General features: G+C 43.0%; 1 protein-coding gene across 1 annotated transcript in view; it reads right to left on the bottom strand.

Annotated features, from left to right (window-relative positions):
• The window catches only part of NUP210 (nucleoporin 210), a 182,868-nt gene that overhangs the window by 52,389 nt on the left and 109,303 nt on the right, over window positions 1-21,176 (bottom strand). Inside the window, exons 25-29 of the mRNA XM_053299000.1 lie at window positions 20,793-20,972; window positions 14,832-14,912; window positions 14,526-14,657; window positions 12,138-12,296; window positions 999-1,084 (exon numbers count right to left, since the gene is read on the bottom strand). Coding sequence (XP_053154975.1) covers window positions 999-1,084; window positions 12,138-12,296; window positions 14,526-14,657; window positions 14,832-14,912; window positions 20,793-20,972 — 638 coding nt within the window. The remainder of the gene's footprint in view (window positions 1-998; window positions 1,085-12,137; window positions 12,297-14,525; window positions 14,658-14,831; window positions 14,913-20,792; window positions 20,973-21,176) is intronic.

Here is a 21,176-nt window from a genome sequence, read left to right as displayed (position 1 = left end):
GGACAGTCATTTGAAATCTCTGTCCCGTAACTTGTCTATGTGCAACTCACAATATTTTGTAAGTGTTTTCTGTTAATGCTCCAAAACTGAGATCTGATTGTAAATAATATTGTAAATATTGAATAATATTATTACTGAATAACAATATTGTAAATAGCATTATCTTAAATGCAATAATTGATTTCAAAAGACTACTTCCAAGACTATGTACTTGAAGAAAACAGTATACAATCACCTTGTTCATTATTTCAGATGCTAGCATGAGTACCATTATTCACCATGTATTTAGTGTAGAACAAAAATCAACTGATGTGTTACAAACACAAAATGATATATATTATTCTTTTTTCCCATACATCAAGTGGCTTACAATAATATAAAAATATATAGGAATGAAGTTAAAACTAAAAATATCAACACGTTACAATAATTTTTAAAAAATCAAATTCAGATAAAAGCAGCACAACCAGTAGTGAGAAATACTTGGGGGGTGGGGAGAGAGAGTTTTCTCTGCTGGTAGAAGGCAGCCAAAAGATATCTACATGGACAGGGCATTCTGTAAGGTGGGTGCCACCACAGTAAAAAATCCTACTTTGTGTCCCTGTTGAACCCACCCCAGTAAATCGAGAAACATAGAACATAGCATATTTTTATTGAACCTATCTTCTACTTCTATGACAAATTCCAGAGATGAAGCTATGTTTGTTGTTGCTGCAGCAGCTGACTCTGGCACCTTAAAAACTAACAGATTTATTTTGATATAGGCTTTCATAGACTAGAGTCTTCTTTATCAAACGTATCTGAAAAAGTGGGTCACAGCCCATAAAGGTTATATGTTAAAGTAAATCTATTACTCTTTAAGCTGCACAATACTCTGTTTTCTGAGACTTTGGTAGGTTATCACTATCTCTGATTTTGCTATAGACTCTATTAATAATATAGATTATTTGTAAGAACACCTACAATGTTACAATGTGAAAAACATGTGAATCACTTACCTATTTGTTTCAACTTTAAAAAAAGAGCTTGGTGACATTAAGATCTGTTCTGCTTCTATTCCCAGGATAGCTAGCTTCTCAAATACCTAGAGAATAACACATTTTTGCTTAGGTTCTTATTATGATGAGTAGTAACATGCTAATGTTTCAGCTTCCAAAAATCAAGGCAAACTGCAATACTAATACTGCATATAGTAACAACTAACAAAAATAATGTGATACAGGGAGATATAAGAAATATAGGAATATTACCTATATACAATATATAGAAAGTTACTATTCAGTTTCACTTCAGAAGAAATTCTAAAGGACGGAGAGATTTCCTACCCTTTAAGAAGATAAGAAGTATTTTAATATTACTGGAATGCATGCAGAAATTTGCAATAGGAGAAATCCATCATAAATAATTTATTACTGGAATTGGTTACCAGAAAAACCTTCATAGTTTTCTGATGGATGTAATTTCCTAATGGAATGTGGATTGTGGAAACATTGGTGAGTTCTTAGGCTGCCAGCACAGTGAACTGGATAAAAGTGGAGTAAATAAGGTTTCAATAATATCCTTGAGTGAATAGTTTCAGCCACCATGCTCACTAACTGTGTGCCTGCTAGAAGTGTTCACAAATCATTCTTTGCAATTAGATAAAAAGTCAAATCAAATAATAAAAATCTGAATCAATTCATTGAACCATTGCTGCCTAGTTTGACAAATATGCATAGAAGACTACTATGCATATGGAAGACTACTATGCATATGGAAGACTACTCTGTGAAGAGCAGACAGATCTTGAGGAGGTGAGCAAGCTTTTCTAAGCATCTAGCCCTTCCCCCCTTCAAACCAACTAACAGGAGGAGGGGAGATTTTCAGGGGCTGGTTCCTCTTTAAGGGATAAGTCTTAGTCTCTCTGTGTGTGTTAGTAATAGCAAAGGTTAGAGTTTGCAAGGGTTAGCTAACTCCAGTGTTAGCTAACTCTGGTGTTTGTCCCTGCAAGGGTTAGAATTTGCCAGGGTTAGGTTACTCCAGTGTTTGTTGATTGTCCCTGCCTGGAGGGGGTGGAATCAGCTAGGGCTGTGGGAGGCCCCACATTCCTTTGACTCACATCCTGTGTCAGTTGGAAGACTACTCTCTACATAAGAGGTTTAGGGCCGAGAACATAGTGAACAGGGATAGCAAGCAGGACGTAGGAGTTTTGCAGGAGTTTAGCGGGAAGTGTGCGGGGGAGCCTGGAACAAGCCCTGGTGATCACAAGGAGACTGGTGGAGAAGAGAATGTAAGTACAAATCCCTTTCTTATATTCTTGGGAAAGGCTGTTTGGACAGTAAATAGCTGACCATTACAGCTGAGACCTATCCTTCTAATAAGCTGTCTCTAAATACTGTAAACAGCCAACAAAAACAGTATGAAGATAGAAGGCCAGCAGGGGAGGGGACAATTCCCAGAGTATTGCACAGAGTGCCACATGTATGACTATTTGCCCCATGGGCAGAAGTCATGGGTGTGTGCTTGGTGCAAGGAGCTCCTGGCTCTCCAGGAACAAGTTCATTCCCTTGAGACCAAGGTGGCAGATCTGGAGAAGCTCAGAGAGACAGAGAGGCATGTGGACAAGACCTTCAGGGACGTGATAGAGGCATCCCACTCCACGGCTGATAGCTCCTCTGTTGTCAGGGAGAATGAAGGTCTTGGGCAAGAAGGACATTGGTCTGAGGAAGAGGGAAATGCTCCTTTAGAAGGGACCCCTTCCATGGATGATGAGCCCATATCCTCTCGTACAGGGGATACTCCTCTGGGGGGTGGGAGCCTCCTTGTAGTAGGTGATTTGATCATTAGAGGTATAGAGAGATGGGTTTGTGACCCACGTGTTGACTGCACGGTAACTTGCCTGCCTGGTGCGAAGGTTGTGGACATCATGCAGCGTCTAGATAGGCTTTTAGGCAGTGCTGGGGAGGAGACAGCTGCCGTGGTGCATGTTGGCACCAAAAATGTGGGGAAATGTAGTTGGGAGGTCCTGGAAGTCAAATTTAGGCTGATAGGTAGCATATTGAAGTCCAGGAACCCCAAGGTAGCATTCTCAGAAATGCTACCTGTTCCACGCACAGGTACAGTGAGACAGGCAGAGCTGAGGGGTTTCAATGCGTGGATGAGACGTTGTTGCCGGGAGGAGCGGTTTAGATTTGTTAGGCACTGTGATACATTTTGGAGCAAGCAAGGCCTGTACAAAAGGGACGGGCTGCACTTGAACCAAGATGGAAACAGATGCTGGCACTTAAAATCAAAAAGGTTGCAGAGCAGCTTTTAAAATGATGCCTGGGGAACAGCCGATGGGAACGGGGCAGTATCCCGTTCGGCAAAAGCCATCCTTTAAAGTGTGAGGGTGCAAAGTATTCAGATAAAACAGAAGGGGACAGAGCAGAACCACATAAAGAGCAGATGGGAGACTGTGCCAGTTGGTCAAAGAGTCAAAAGATAGATAGTGTACATCAGGTGAGAGATTCAGCATATAGGTGCCTATATGCCAAAGCCAGAAGCCTCCGAGCCAAAATGGGTGAGCTGGAGTGCTTGGTGGCTAACGAAGAAATAGATATAGTGGGCATAACAGAAACATGGTAGAACAGGGAGAACCAGTGGGACACTGCTATCTCTGGATATAAACTCTATAGAAAGGTCAGGGAGGGGTGCCTTGGGGGTGGAGTAGCACTGTATGTTGAAGAAGGCATAGAATCAAACAAGCTAGAAAACCTAGGTGGACTGGAGTCCTCCACAGAAACCCTGTGGGTGACATTACAAGGCCTGAAAGGGAATGTGCTACTGGGGATGTGCTATCGCCCTCCTGATCAAAACGCTGACAGTGACTGGGAGTTGCAGGAGGAAATCAAGGAGGCGTCAAGGAGAGGCAGGGCTGTAATCATGGGTGACTTCAATTACCCACACATAGACTGGGTAAATTCACAGTCAGGTCGTGACAAAGAGGGCAAATTTCTAGATACGCTAAATGACTGTGCCCTAGAACAGTTGGTCTCGGAACCGACCAGAGAGAAGGCAATCTTGGACTTAATTCTGAGTGGCACCCAGGACCTGGTGCGTGATGTCAGTGTCATCGACCCTTTAGGGAACAGTGACCATAGTGCCATCAAATTCAGCATACATGTGGGGAGAGAATCACTAAGGAAGTCTAACACAGACATTTTGAATTTCAGAAGAGGAAACTTTTCTAAAATGAGGAGTATGGTGAAAAGGAAGCTGAAAGGGAAAATCAGGAGAGTCACTTCGCTCCAGAGTGCATGGAGTTTATTCAAAGCCACAGTACTAGAATCCCAGTTAGACTGTATACCCAAAAAGAGGAAAGGTACCACTAAGTCCAGGAAGATGCCAGCATGGCTAACGGGTACTGTCAAGGAAGCCATAAAAGGGAAGAAGACTTTCTTCTGAAATTGGAAGGCCTGTCCAAATGAAGAGAACAGAAATGAACACAAACTCTGGCAAAAGAAATGCAAGGCAACAATAAGGGAGGCGAAAAGAGAGTTTGAGGAACATTTAGCTAAAAGCATCAAGGGGAAAAACAAAAACTTCTTTAAATACATCAGAAGAAGGAAACCTGCCAGGGAGGCAGTTGGACCATTAGACAATGAAGGAGTGAAAGGGATAATTAAGGAGGATATGGAGGTTGCAGAGAAGCTAAATGAGTTCTTTGCGTCCGTCTTCACGGCAGAGGAGACTGAGCATATATCTGTTCCTGAACCAGGCTTTTGGGGATGGCAGCTAAAGAACTGAGCCAGATAGAAGTGACGAGAGATGATGTTCTAAACCAGGAATCCCAAAACTGCGGCCCTCCAGATGTTGCTGAACTCCAACTCCCAGCAGCCCTAGACACAATAAATTATGGTAGGAATGCTGGGAGTTGAAGTTCAGCAACATCTAGAGTTTGGGGATGCCTGTTCTAAACTGTCTGGAAAAACTGAAAACTAACAAATCACCAGGGCCGGATGGCATCCATCCAAGAGTCCTCAAAGAACTCAAATGTGAAATTGCCGACCTCCTTGCTAAAATATATAACTTATCCCTGCAATCAGGTTCTGTACCAGAGGACTGGAGAGTAGCAAATGTAACACCGATTTTCAAGAAGGGATCCAGGGGTGATTCGGGAAATTACAGGCCGGTTAGCTTAACATCAGTTCCAGGCAAATTGATGGAAAGCATCCTCAAGGATAAAATTGTAAAGCACATAGAAGAACAGGCCCTGCTGGGAGTGAACAAGCATGGGTTCCGCAAAGGCAAATCTTGCCTGATCAACCTTTTGGAGTTCTTTGAGAGTGTCAACAAGTATGTGGATCAAGGTGATCCAGCTGACATCGTATACCTGGACTTCCAAAAAGCTTTTGACAAAGTTCCTCATCAACAATTCCTGAGGAAACTTAGCAGTAATGGGATGAGGGGACAAGTACATGTGTGGACTGCTAACTGGTTGAAAGACAGGAAACAGAGGGTAGGTATAAATGGAGAGTTTTCGCAATGGAGGGAAGTAAGTGGGGTCCCCCAAAGATCTGTACTGGGACCGGTGTTTTTAATTTATTCATAAATGATCTAGAAGTAGGCGTAAGCAGCGAGGTGGCCAAATTTGCAGATGATACCAAACTCTTTTGGGTAGTGAAATCCATAACTGATTGTGAAGAGCTCCAAAAGGATCTCTCCAAACTGGGGGAGTGGGCGACAAAGTGGCAAATGTGGTTCAATGTTGGAAAGTGTAAAGTGATGCACATTGGGAAGAAGAACCCCAACTTCAAGTACATGCTGATGGGATCTGAGCTGTCGGTGACTGACTGGGATTTTGGGGTTGTGGTGGACAGCTCGTTGAAAGTGTTGACTCAATGTGTGGCAGCTGTGAAAAAGGCCAATTCCATGCTAGGGATCATTAGGAAGGGGATTGAAAATAAAACTGCTAATATTCTAATGCCCTTATACAAAACTATGGTGTGGCCACACCTGGAGTACTGCGTACAATTCTGATCACCACATCTAATAAAGGACATTGTAGAACTGGAAAAGGTGCAGAAGAGGGCAACCAAGATGATCAAGGGCCTAGAGCACCTTTCTTATGAGGCTAGGCTACAACACCTGGGGCTTTTTAGTTTAGAAAGAAGACGACTGTGGGGAGACATAATAGAGGTCTATAAAATCATGCATGGGGTGGAGAAAGTGGATAGAGAGAAATTCTTCTCCCTCTCCCATAACACTAGAACCAGGGGTCATCCCATGAAACTCATTGCTAGGAAATCTAGGACCAGCAAATGGAAGTACTTTTTCACACAACTCATAATCAACTTGTGGAACTCTCTGCCACGAGATAGTGGTGACAGCCAACAACCTGGATCGCTTTAAGAGGGGTTTGGATAATTTCATGGAGGAGAGGTCTATTGACGGCTACTAGTGGGAGGGCTGTAGGCCACCTCCAGCCTTGGGGGTGGGATGCCTCTGGGTACCAGTTGTGGGGGAGTAACAGCAGGAGAGAGGGCATGCCCTCAACTCCTACCTGTGGCTTCCAGCGGCATCTGGTGGGCCACTGTGCGAAATGGGATGCTGGACTAGGACCTTGGGGCTGATCCAGCAGGGTTGTTCTTATGTTCACCTATAGGGAACAATGGGGAACACGGATCACCCCACTGTTTGAAATGGATAGATCCTACGGACACCAAAGTGGGTTGGATAGTAGGTCATGAGTGGTGCTGCATACCACACAATCCACAAAAGATTGTGCTCATTTCTTTTGTGGGTTGGGTGGTAGGTAGCACCCATCATGCTGTACCATCCAACTGACTTTGGTGTCCCTAGGACTTACCCATGGGGAACAATGGGGTGATTTGAGTTCCCTATTGTTCCTTATGGGCAAAACAAGCAGAGAGTGACTGCACACATTTTACAACCCTGCCTTGAAAAACAACACTACAGACCAGTAGCAGCACACAAAGTCCTTCCCAACACAGAACACATTTTGGCAAACACACAGTCCAAAGAAGTCCAAAAAAGAATCAAGGTCTCAGAATCCACAGTGCCTGTGCCGCAGTAATATCACTGGCACAAGTTTCTCTCACACACAGTTCTGACCTGGTCGTTACTTGCAACAGCTGCCACAGCATAGCAGCACCCTTAGCAGCCAACAATAGGGATGTGCAAACAGGTCTGATGTCAAACATGATCAACGTCGAACCGGTTCGGTTCAACTGTTCGGGGTCGAACCAAACCACTTCCTGTTTCATTTGATTCGACTGAGGCCCCCTGGGAGTTAGCGATTTTTAAAAAACTTTTTTTTTTTTAATTACACTTACCCCTGCCGGGGGAGTTGTTCATGGTGGCAGGTGGGGTCCGCGGAGATCCCCCCTCCCCCCACCAGCCTCCCTTATGCCATAATTTGGCTGTTCAGGTGATGCTTCGGCTGGTGGGGTGAGGGGAAACCTCCGTGCCCCCACCACCACCTTGAACAACTCCCCCAGAGGGGGTAAGTGTAATTAAAAAATAATTTTTAAAAATTGCAAACCCCCCCCCCGGAATGAACTGAACCATGGTGGGTGGGTTCGAGGAGGTGCTGAACCGTACTGGCCCAGTTCAGTTCGGGTCCAGTTTGGACTCAAACCAAACCATCTGGTTCCCTGCATATGCCAAGCCAACAAGCATAGCCATAAGCCTAACTACAGCAATGTCTTCAGCCATTGCTGTAGTTAACTTTATGGCTATGCTTGTTGGCTGATATTGTACCAGTGGGGATTCAAACTGGCAGCCTTCTGCTTGTTAGTCAAGCATTCCCCCGCTGTGCCATTAGGTGGCTTTTACATTGCAGTAAAACATTGGTGCCAGATACATTGAAGATTTCAGCGGATGAGTATAACTGGACTATCCAAGTGGTGAGCTAAAACTAGTTTTGGATGGAGTCACACTCCCCTTGAAAGACCAAGTTAGCAGATTGGGGGTGCTTCTTGACCTGATACTGTCCTTGGAGTCACAGGTGGCGGCAGTGTGCAAGAGTGCCTTTTACCAGCTACGGCTGGTATGCCAGCTGCGACCCTACTTGGGGAAATCAGACCTGACTTCAGTCACTCATGTTCTGGAAATATCCAGATTGGATTACTGCAATGCACTTTATATAAGGCTGCTCTTGAAAATGGTCCAGAAGCTTCAGGTGGTCCAGAATGCAGCTGCAAGGATGCTTGTGGGCGCAAGTTGCTTCTCAATTATTACATCCATCCTGCAGCAGCTTCTCTGGTTGCCAGTTTGCTTCTGGGCTAGATTCAAAGTGCTGGTTGGTTTTGACTAAAGTCCTACACAGCTTGGGGCCGGGGTACCTGTTGGACTGCATTCACCCATATTAATCTATAAGGGCCCTTCGTTCATCATCTCGAGCCCTGCCATCGACTGAGATTCAGTTGGCAAGTCAACAGACAGGGCCTATTTGGTTGTGGCTTCTTAGCTCTAGAATGCTGTGCCAGAAGAGCTTCACCATACATCCTCCCTCAAAACTTACTTGTTTAGACAGGCTTGTAATGTGTTTTACTATAGCCTTATGGGTTTTTAATCTTAATCTGTTTTGTTTTTATTCTATATTGTGTTTTATTTGTCATTGAGAAAGCATATTACTTTTATTGTTTTACTGTTGTGAGCCACCCTGAACAGTACTGGAGGGGTGGGATATAAATATCTCTTGGCAGCTTTGATACTATCAACTATGCTATCCTTCTGGATCGACTGAGGGAGTAAGGGGCACTGCACTGCAGTGGTTCCACTCCTACCTCTGTGGCAGATTCCAGATGGTGTCACTAGGAGACTGTTGGTCTTCAAAACAAGACCTTCTGTAGAGTCCTACAAGGTGCCATACTGTCTCCATAACAACTAAATGAAACTGCTGGAACAGATCACAAGGAGATTTGGTGCAGGGTATTATCAGTATGCTGATGACACCCAAATCTATTTCTCCATGTCAATGTTATCAAGAAGAGGCCAATTTTCCATAAATACCTGCCTGGAGGTGATAATGGATTGGATGAGGGATAATAGAATAATATTGAATCCAAATATTTATGGGAGGACAGCTAGCCTTGTGGTAGCAAGCATGAATTGGACCCTTTGCTAAGCTGGGTTCACCTTGGTTTGCATTTGAATGGGAGGCTACATGTGTGAGCATGATATGATATTCCCTTCGGGGGATGGGGCCACTCTGGGAAGAGCATCTGCATGCTTGCATGCAGAAGGTTCCAAGTTCCCTCACTGGCATCTCAAGACAGGGCTGAGAGAGACTCCTGCCTGCAACGTTAAAGAAGCCACTACCAGTCTGTGTGGACAATGCTGAATTAGATGGACCAATGATCTGACTCGATATAAGGCAGCTTCCTGTGTTCCTATGTTCCAAGTAAGACAGAGGTTCTTAATGTGCGGGGTCAGAACTCAGGACACAACTTTGATCTGCCTGTCCTGGATGGGGTTACATTCCCCCAGAAGGAACGGGTACACAGTCTGGGAATCTTGGATCACTTGGATCCAAACTCCTCTCTGCTGTCTCAGGTTGAGGCAGTGGCCAGAAGTGCTTTCTATCAGCTTAGGTTTATATGCCAGCTGTGTCTGTTTCTTGAGATAAACAACCTCAGAACAGTAATACGTATGCCGGTAATCTCTAGACTTGACTACAGCAAAGCACAGCAGCTAGGTTGGTTTCTGGATCATCTCAAAGAGACCACATTACACCTATATGAAAAGAATCACACAGGTTACAATACGTTTCCAAGTAAAATATAAAGTGCTTATTATAACCTATAAAGGCCTAAACTACGGGTGTGCAGACCAGTTTGAATTGAATCTGGTTCAGTTAGAACCATCCCAGTTTGACCAGTTCAAGCTCAAAATAAACTGATCTCCCCAAAAGGGGGGCTGGTCCAAGTTCAAACCGAACCAGGCACAGTCGAACCATGCTTATAATGGGGAATTTGGCCAGGATTTCCCTTTACAAGCAAAAGGGGTTCAAGGGACGGGCAAGAAGGCACCTTGCCAGCTGTAGTGATGGTGGTGGTGGCTCTCCGGCAGCAGTGGCTCCTCTCAGTCTCGCTGGCACTCCCCACACCATGGGCCTTATCAGATTCCCCTTTACAAGCAAGGTACAAGCCAGGCATTCGAACCAGGTTGAACTGGTTTGACAGCATGAACCAAACCACTGACCAGTTCTAACAAACCAATTTGGGGACCGGCTGTTTGGTTTGAATTCAAACCGAAGAGTCACTGGCGGTTCTGTGCACAACCCTAGCCTAAACAGCTTGGGGTATTTAAAAGGCCCAAGGCAACATCTTCTCCATTAGAGCCCTACTGCATATTAAGGTCATCTGGGAAGGTCCGTCTGCATTCACCATTAGCTCATCTGGTGGCTACTCATCTGGGCTTTGGAATACACTCCCTGCAGAAATAAAAGCCTCTATCCCTGACAGCTTTTAAAAGGACTGTGAGGACACACTTATTCATCCAGGCTTTTAATTAGATTTATAGAATCTGTAATTGTTTTAAACTGTTTTGATGTTCAATGTTTTGATTGTTGTTTTAATTTATGTTAGTTTATTATTTTATTGTAAACTGCCCAGAGACGCGAATTTTGGGCATTATATAAATATGCTAGCTAGCTAACAAGCATGGTCAAACTGGGCCAAACCAGTTCGATCCTAGCTTCACCTGGTTCGGTTCAAACTCGGACCAGCCCCACTTTTGCGGTGGGGGGGGGTTGGTTTGGCTTTAGCTAGCTAGCTGAATGAATGAATGAATGAATGAATATGAAGTACTGGTTCAAGTGGGTTCCCTCGCCTTCTCTTTTAAAAACTATACATGTTTATTAAAAATACTGTATACATGAAAAAAGAGAAAAAAGCATTCAGAATTAAATTATAAGACAATTTACAAGACCTGAATAGAGATCTTTCAATATCATAACCATATCTTATGCCAGTATAAATCATGTATATACAGTCTTTAAATTATATTCCAAAGCACTTCATGGAACAAATTATCCTTTATATAATAGGATGTACTTCCTGCCTTACATTTTCCCAGAGATGTTTCAGACTAATCCACTAATAAAGCAGTGCCAAGTCAGCCTTAGATTTGTGCATCTGCAAATTAATTTATAGTGTATCATTTTATGCATTAGCATTGTATGCAACCTTCCTCTTCTAGTGCACAAATAGTTGAGAAGGCTGTCATTACCAACTCTCTACCATTAGGAGCCTTCCTACAATAAGCATATTACCTATTAACTCCCCACCCCAAACATGAACAAGTTTCCCCAGCAAGTGGATTAAAGGATCCAGCAGGTGTTCAAAACCCATTAATTCCTCTACATATACGATCTACTTATAGTTTCCAATAATTCACCACCTAGAGATACAAATATCAAGAAGTATATAAATATGACCAAAGCAGGCAAGCAACCAACCTCTAATGTTTTTATTAGACTAAGCAAATCTAAAGTCAGCCTGAAAACTGTTTCAAGCAAGGGCTGATCTCCTTGATAACTATGATCTGTGTTGCCACTGCTGTGCCTTGCACTGCTATGTTCCTCTTTCTGCACACAACTTATTCATGTAAGGTCCTGGGTGCAATACTGCAGTTACACTGATCTATGTATTTTGCTGTACTCTCCAATGCTTAATCCCAGGACTGTGTGTAGTCTGCACTAAGAAAAAGCAACAAATTTGTACTAAAGTCAGTGGCTTCCATTTATGCAAATTAAACTAATTTGAAGAAAACGAGCTACATGATATTTGACCTACCTCGACAAATAGAAATATTGATGAATAGAAACAATATTTGATCTACCTCTTGATGAACAGAAATCTCCAGCCCCTGCTCTATCTATTGAGATTTTTCACCAGGTGTTTCCTGCATACTTTCAGTTTTTTTTCACATGAAGGGTTTTTGTTTTTAAAAAGCTCAGATTCAGAGGGCCAAAACAATTCTGTGACCAGCACTGATGGGCTTTTCCCTCTCTATGCTTAAGTAGAATTGTGAAGCACACCTAGCCCCTGTACTGCTTCCTATATTTAGAGTGGCAGCAGAATAGTGGAGCAATTTTCACCTCACATGATAAATTATAGGATTGGCCTTTATGGTTACCAGTATAATACCTGTATTTGGATTTCATCTGATAATTCTCTTGCCATATGGTAAAATTGTTCAGCTGAAGGATCAAGGGCTTTCACAACCACCTTCAACCCTGTTCTTCCTTTTCCTCTACCATAAACATCCATAGCAAAGTTATATTGGGAAGAAAGCTGAAGAGAAGCCTGAAAAACAAAACATTAGGCTAAGCAATGAAGGAACCCACTGAATATCATAGTAATTAGGGATGTGCGAAACGTTTCGGATACAAAATGTTTTGTACCCAAAACAGTCTGTTTTGGAGTTTTGTAGACAAAACAAAACACCAATTTTCCAGATCCAAAAGTTTTGTATAAAAAACAAAACGTCCCTGTTTCGGCTACAAAACATTTTGTTGTTTCGGACTTCCATTTTGTAGTTATCTCTGAGTCAGTCTCCATTTTGTGTTTGACATCTCTTTGAATTTCCCACCCTTCCAGCCTTCTAATCGGTGACCTAAATCATGGGCTGACCTGCTGAAAATTCCCTCCTTGTTCCCCATTGGCTCTTTTGCTTCTTGCCACTCTTTACTGACCCCACATTGGCCAGGGGAAGGGTTGCTAACCCATGGGGTGCTGGGTTCTGTTGTTTCTGTGGTGTTTTGAGTGTAGATTCTCTGGTAGCATATGAGAGTGGATTCTTGTTTTTCACTGAAAATCTCATATGCTACCAGAGAATCTACAATGAACACCCCAGAAACACAAAACCCAGTATGCCAAGGGCTTGTGGGTATGGAGGTGGTTGGCACCCTATGTGCACTACACAACCCCTCGCTCTGGGAAACCCCAGTGACCCCCAAGTGGAATTATGGGGCTGCTGAAACCTCCATTATTCCCTGTGGGAGAAATCTTAAAAGGCACGTAAACCAACAATTCACAAAAGATCAGCCCTTTGCCCAATGGAGAGGAGAACTGGTCTTGTGGCTGAGCATGACTTGTCTCCCTAGCTAAGCAGGATCTGCTCTGGTTGCATATGAATGGGAGACTTGATGTGTGAGCACTGCAAGATATTCCCCTCAGGGGATGAAGCCGCTCTGGGAAGAGCAGAAGGTTTCAAGTTCCCTCCCTGGCTTCTCCAAGATAGGGCTGAGAAAGATTCCTGCCTGCAACCTTGGAGAAGCTGCTGCCAGTCTGTGAAGACAATACTGAGCTAGATAGACCAATGGTCTGATTCAGTATATGGCAGTTTCCTATGTTCCTAATTCTTTTGAGACAATTCTGGAAGTTTCCTTGCCCCCATTGGGCAGTACCACCCACCACACTCCACTCTGGGTCATCCCTTTCCCCTTGATTTGAAGCGATATATTTGCTGGAATCCCCATTATTCCCTATGGGAAAATTCTTAAAGATGTGTAAACTTAAAAAATTCACAAAAAATCAGCCCTTTGCCTAATTCCTTTGAAATTTGGGTGGTAGCTTCCACCCATTGGACACTACCACCGCCACCCACTCTTTTTGCCCTGGGACCCTTTTTAAAAATCCAAATCGATTCGGATTCAGATTCAGAAAATTCGGCTACAAAACAAAACAGGGCTGATTCCGATTTAGAAAATTTGGGTACAAAACAAAATGGGGGTGTTTTGATTCGGATACAAATCGAAACAAGAAAATTCCAAAATGCACACCCCTAATAGTAATGATATCATCTTCCAAACATTTTGCTCCAAATCATATCAGCTCTGACAACAGCAGCTATTGTCATTAGCTGATGAACAGCTGGCTAACAACAAACTGTAGATAAAAGTAAAACACACACTTCTGTGAAATACACAAAGTAGGTGACCGAGAAGCTGTCTTTGAATCCTACTCTGACCGAGAAGCTGTCTTTCAATCCTAATCGGATAAATATAGCTCCTTAAGTTTAGAAAATGAAACACAATGAGGCTGTTCACATGAGCAGCCCTACACAGGCATGGGCAGCCCTACCTGGGCAGCACTGCTCATGTGAAGCACCAGGATCCTGGCTGTTCCTGGCGCTGCCTCCCCAGGTAGCCCAGGATTTTTACCCAGCCTTTTACCTGGGTAAAAGGGTGTGAGTGCACCTTGTTCTGGGGCTGTGTGTCTGCTCAGGCTGTAGGCAGCCCAAGTAGACACAAAGCCAGGTGCTTAGACAGCCCAGCTTGAGGGGAAATCCTTCAATGCATTGTGCTCCTTGCGCAGTGTATTTAGGGATATCTGGAGGCTGGGACACATTTTCCCAGCCTCCAGATGGCCACATGGCTCCCAGGAGAGCTGCTCATGTGAGCCAGGAGACAGCCGGGACAAAAAGAAGATCATCTGGGTGCAAGGTAAGCCAGATCTTGCCTTCCCCCGTGCCTTCCTCACTGGTCTGCAATGGTTGCGAGAACGACCTTGATATGAAAATTGAGAGTTTACCTCACTGTATCTTGCCTTGACATCCAGAATATCCCTCTTAGTGACAGACCAATGAAATGTTAGCCCTGGCACCGAGTTGCCAAATGAAAAAGGAGTCTGGTTACTGGTGATTCCCATCACATACACTGGCATCTAGAAAAAAGGAAACAGATGTATATCCTTTTTAAAGAAATCACAATAAAATCAGTTCATTTTTAAAAAGTTAATGTCTAAAAAATGGAAGAAGTTATGCCATCAGGGTCTATTTTACTGGACCATTTACTTAGCAACCAACCAACTGAATCAAAAACATGTAATTCTACCAACCTGAGTGCCTGTTTTCATTCGTGTAATGGGTGCATGGATTCTAATAGCCTTCAGCTGAATTACCTCCACTTCAACTTTAGCCTAAAATGAAAGACAAAAGTCCAATATGAACACAACTAAGAGTGCATTCTGTTAATTACAGTGTCACTTGAATAAATCAATTCATATAAGGTAGTATTATTGTTATTGTTATTATTAAGTTTTATATTCTACTTTTCAACATGAAGTTCACAAAGCAATCTACACAGCAAAAGCAATGATATGATAGTTTAGATGCAATGATTGTCACGGTCTGGCCAAATGCCAGGGAAGTTCACGGCTTGGCTGAACGCTGTCGACTGAATGACGTACATTGTTTTTCAGCAAGGAGTAGACAGCTGGTGACAGGATTTATAGTGGAAGCCGATAGCTCCCAGCTGGCAATAATTCACGGCTTATCAGCCTTCAGCAAGAGGCATTTGCTCCTTCTAATAGATTCTAATTGCGTCCTATGCCTCGTGAGCCTGCGCTGTTGTGGAGTCATTGGTGTTTCATTGCAAAGCTCCAGATTGGTCCCTCACGCTTTCTGCTGACTCAGGTTGCCGTGCCTGCTCTAAATCATCGGTTGGATCTACCACAGCCATTTCATGAACGCTGACAGCCGGGCTCTGCCCCTCAGACCCTCCTGAATCGGCTGGAAAGCTGACAGCTTCTTCCTCGCTGTCGGAGATCGAGGGCGTGACAATGATATGATAGATTGGAAGCAGTAACTAGGGGAGATACTATGGTGAGATGAATAGGGACAAGTAAGAAGTTGGGTCCCACAGCAATCTGTACTGGGACCAGGGCTTTTTAATGTATTCATAAATGATCTAGAAGTTGGGGTAAGCAGCGAGGTGGCCAAATTTGCAGATGATACCAAACTCTTTTGGGTAGTGAAATCCAAAACAGATTGCGAGGAGCTCCAAAATGATATCTCCAAACTGGGAGAGTAGGAAAACAAAATGGCGGATGCGGTTCAATGAAAGCAAGTTTAAAGTGATGCATATTGGGACAAAGAACCCGAACTTCACTTATACGCTGATGGGATCTGAGCTGTCAGTGACTGTCCAGGAGAGGGATCTTTAGGTTGAAGTGGACAGCTCACTGAAAGTGTTGACAATGTGCAGCAGCTGTGAAAAAGTCAAATTTCATGCTTGGAAAAATGAGGAAGGAGATTGAAAATTAAACTGCTAATATAATAATGCCCATATACAAATCTATGGTGCAGCCACATTTGGAGTACTGTGTACAGTTCTGGTCACCATCCCTCAAAAAGAACATTATAGAAATGGAGAAGGTACAGAAGAGGGCAACCAAGATCATCAGGGGCCTAGAGCACCTTCCTTACTAGGTAAGGCTATAACATGGGAGCTTTTAGTTTAGAAAATAGACGACTGAGGGACAACATGATAGAGGTCTATACGATTATGCATGGTGTGGAGAAAGATAAATTCTCCCTCACATAGCACTAGAACCATGGGTCATCCCATGAAACTGATTGCCAAGCGATTTAGGACAGACAAAAGGAAATACCTTTTCACATAACAAATAATTAAGCTATGGAATTCTCTGCCACAAGATGTGGTGACAGCCACCAGCCTGGATGGCTTTAACAAGGGCTTAGAAAAATACAAGGAAGACAAGTCTATCAATGGCTACTAGTCTGAGGGCTATGGGCCACCTCCAGCCTAAGAGGCAAGAAGCTTCTAAATACCAGTTGCAGAGGAGCAACAGGAGAGAGGGCAAGCCCTCACCTCTTGCCTGTGGGCTTCCTAGAGGCATTTGGTGGGCCACTGTGTGAAACAAGATGCTGCACTAGACAGGCTTTGGACCTGATCCAGCAGGATTCTTGTTTTTATGACAGTTGCTCTCTCCCTTCTAAAATAAAGAGAACATAAGAAGACAGGAAGCTGCCATATACTGAGTCAGAACATAGGCCCATCTAGCTCAGTATTGTCTACATAGACTGGCAGCGGCTTTTCCAAGGTTGCAGGCAGGAATCTCTCTCAGCCCTATTTTGGAGAACTCAGGGAGGGAACTTGTAACCTTCTGTTCTTCCCAGAGCAGCACCATTCCCTGAGGGGAATATCTTACAGTGCTCACACATCAAGTCTCCCATTCATATGCAACCAGGATGGACCATGCTTAGCTAAGGGGACAAGTTATGCTTGCTACCACAAGATCAATTCTTGCTACTACAAGAACCATTTTTATTGTAAAGATGCTGTAAACTGCCCAGAGACTTGCGTTTTGGGCGGTATACAAATGTGTTAAATAACCTTCTTTATATATATTTCACTAAGGCATACCCATGGCTAATCCTGTGCATGGCAGCTCTCGTGAGAGTTCATGAGCAGAAGCACCTGACTGGGCAGTGGGGATTCCATATGTAGATAGGGAGGAAGAGCCTGTGATGGTGAAGGTCAGTTGGAATGCAACTGTTAGTGGGCAGGGTTCTGCGAAGGGAGGGGTTGTGAGGAAGGAAAGACCCCTTTCAGGAGAAGGAGGCTGCCACTGTCCGAATTAGATGAGGAAACAAGATGAACAAGACCTGTTAAGTCAGAGAGAGAGGAGGAGGAGGAGGAGGAGGAGAAGAAAGACAGGGGAAGAGCGAGAGGAGAGTGAAAGAGAGAGAGAAAGAAAGGAGAGGATGAGAGAAAGAAGGAAGGATGAGGGATGGGTCCAGGCCTGTCAGTGGTCTGAGAGGAATGAGCAGCCATGGCGGCGGCAGTGAAGAAGGGCCTGGTCAGTTGTTGCTGCTCCGGCAGGGAGGAGCGGGCTGAGGGTGGGGAGGTCTCTGGGGTTAGGGAGCTGTGGCTTGGCCAATCGGTGCCAGAAATCTCACAGCTGCAACCAAGAGGGGTGAGGGGGATGGAAGCAATGGGATGGAGGAGGAGGAGTGCCGCTTAGGTGAGGGTGGAGAGATCTCTGAGGTGAGGGGGCTGAGGGGAGCAATCAAGTACTAGTGCGCAATTGCTCTGCGTGAGTTAAGCTAGTAAAAAGTAAACTTGAAAAGGTGCCCCTTGACTCAAGCTTAAGTTTTGCTTAGAGAAGTCTTCAAGAAACACTTCCAAAATGCCCTTGTTGTTTCAACTTGGCACACTGACCCAATTATCAGTGGGGTATTACTACCTGACATGTCAGAGCAACATGTCAGGCAGGAATATTGCTCAGGGAAGAGGTTATTTCCAATCAGCAAGGCATTTATATACTCGCTTTGCTTTTGAGAAATCTCACTGAGGTCAAATGCTAAAAAATTAGAGAGATGACTCGATGACACTGCTAAATGGACAACTCAAATGCTGGTATGCAAAGTTGGCAAGCTCTTTAAGTAACCAATGTTGGTTGTAGGATCTTGATCAAAAGCACTTGCTTACATTGATATACATATAATGTGAACAATACAGTCTGGGTTTGAATTCCCATTTGGCCATGAAACTCATTAGTCATTCTCTCAAACTATGCTACCTCCCAGTGTTGTTGTGAGGATAAAAGGGGAAGGAACCATGAATGCCACCCTGAAGTTCTTAGAGAAAGAGTAGGGAAAAATTGAGTGAATGAATATGACAGAAATCATGCACAATGATAGAGAAAATACCCTTTTTATAATATTCTGATGACAGAATATAAACTGAATATAAACAGTTTATTATAAACTGATGACAACGGGTACAACAACCAGCCTCAGAACTGATAATGAAAGCATGGAAGTGGTGGATAACTTCTGTCTTTTAGGATTGACCATCAACAGTAAAGGATCCAGCAGTCAAGAAATATGCCACAGACTAGCTCTTGGTAGGGTTGAAATGAAGGCCTTGGAAAGGATATTTAGATACTGTGACATGTCTATACCTACAAAGATCAGAATTGTTCGGACAATGGTTTTTCCTGTGACACTCTATGGATGTGAAAGCTGGACTTCGAAGAAGCAAGATAGAAAAAGCATTGATGCTTTTGAACTTTTGAGGATACCATGGACAGCCAGGAAAACAAACAAATGGATAATATAACAAATCAAACCAGAATTTTCACAAATGACCAGACTCAAACTATCATACACATGCGAAAACCCAGCTCCCTTGAGAAGTCCATAATGCTGGGAAAAGTTGAAGGAAAGAGAAAAAGAGGATGACTAGCATCAAGGTGGATGGACTAGATTAGGACAGCAATGAATGTACCACCAAGAGACCTTAAAGGTCAAGTTGAAGACAGATCATCCTGGAGAGAATCTATCTATGTGGTTGCTAAGAGCTGACACAGACCTGACAGCACTTAATCAATCATCAATTATTTTCAATAAAAGGCACACTGAAGCTTTTAGTATGTAACTGTACCACTGTTTTGTTTGGAAACTTTGACCAACATCCACACTAATGCTGCACTTGCACAACCAAGTTGTGCTAGTGCAAGAAAGTTGTGTAGCTGTAAGTCACAGATATGTTCAAAGTTGTGCTCTTGTGCAAAAGTTCCTGCAGAACCCATAAGAAAGATTTCACAGCAGGAAGCACACCACCCAGCACAAACATAATTGCACTAGTCTGGAACATAAGCAACACAAGTCTGGAACACAAGTTCCTGACTTAGTGCATCTGGCTAGCAGAACCTGTTTGGCCAGTGTGAGTCTGGCTGACGACCTTCATGTTTCAGTTTTAAAAAATCTAACAGATCTGTACTGGTCTTTAGAAGGAAAGAAAGACATCCAGACCTGTATAAACATTTGTTTTTTCATAACAATGATTAAATGGAAAATCTGATAATCTTACTGTGAATCAAATTAATCCCCATCCCCCAATTTTTCTTCCCTATTGAGTTTTGACAACAAACAAGTTTTCAGAAGAACTGAAGTTTAAAGAGATATCAGTACAGTGCATGAAACTTCAGATGTGATATATAAATCAGGAAACTGTAAAAACTCAATGACAGATCAAAGTCAGCTCAGGATGAAGTGCTTTCCTAGAATCTAGACAAGAAAAAGCAATATATCAACAGTACAGAATTGAGATTCTTTTTTATAAAAAGGACACTATAAGGAAGGCAGGGTATCAGATTCAGAAACACAGGTTTATGGAGGCATTTTAATTGGTGCTTACCATAAAAAATAATGGCAGAAGGTATTCATTGGACAAAGAAAGGCAGACAGGCACAGAAGTGAGATTGGAGATGGACTTCTAATTTGAACCAACATAAAATTTATAGAAGTGTTGAACTTGGATCAAATCCTAACACAGCCATGGTCTCACAGGATGATTTTTGTTAAGAGTCCCTGTCATTCAATCTCTGTTCCCCATCTGAGACAGGAACAGATATGACATATCACATAAAGTTGTTCTAGGGAATGAGTGAAATAAGGATTGTAAAATCCTATAATTATTGTTTTATTAACACAGGAGCTTACATTTTAAAATAAAAACAATGTGCATATTGTATAACTTATGATAAGGAGAGGATGACTAGCATCAAGGTGGATGGACCTATAAATAATTATCTTCTATTGTGCTACTGTGAATTTACAAAATTAACTAAAGGTGCCTAAGGAAGGATGCTCCCTACTACATATACCCTTTTCCTTATATAGTCTTTATTTGTTATAATAAACAAATAAAATATGGAATATTGGGAACTTCATTCTGTAGAGTTTGAAATGCTCCACTTTCAATGCTGAACCTTCCAAATACAAAGTTTTGTTTGTATGTTCATTTAAGCTCTGCTCTTGTGCAGCTATATAGGCTGAAACAGTTTCAAGCTGTGATCTTTCCTCGAATAAAACAAATTATTTTCAAGAACATGCTATGAAGGTTCAAAAAGAACTCTAACTCAGTTTTAACCTCTGACCCCTGCTACAGAAAGCCCTTCTTTATCCCTTCAAGCACAGGTATGCTCACTCACAGACAAATTAAACTTAGCTCAGAGTTATACAATAAGCATATATCAAAAGATTACCTGGGATACTACCACAATGTTGCCAGTCTCTGCATCAACTGCTTGAACCATTCCTGTTACTGTACCATTCCCAACTGAGATGCCTGTTATAAGACCACTGCTGTTCACAGAAGCAATGCTGGTATCACTGACAGAGAAGGCAATGTTGGATTGAGGCTGTGGACCTCCCTCAGATGTAATCTGCAATTCGTTAAGAAAAAAAATAATTACAACAGTCAACAATGGCACACAACACATCCTAGCTTCCCCTCTGCTTAGAAATTACAGAAGACCTGGGTTCTGGTCTAGAGTTTTTTTGTGGACAAAATCTCTTGTATTCGGGCCGACTCCACAATTGTTACAGAGCCTGATGTCGATGTGTCCAGCAGCTCCTCTTATGTGATG

Source organism: Hemicordylus capensis, chromosome 2, assembly GCF_027244095.1.
Source record: "Hemicordylus capensis ecotype Gifberg chromosome 2, rHemCap1.1.pri, whole genome shotgun sequence".
NCBI lineage: Eukaryota > Metazoa > Chordata > Lepidosauria > Squamata > Cordylidae > Hemicordylus > Hemicordylus capensis.
Note: the sequence above shows the minus strand (reverse complement) of the source record. Positions and strands in the feature narration are given on the sequence as shown.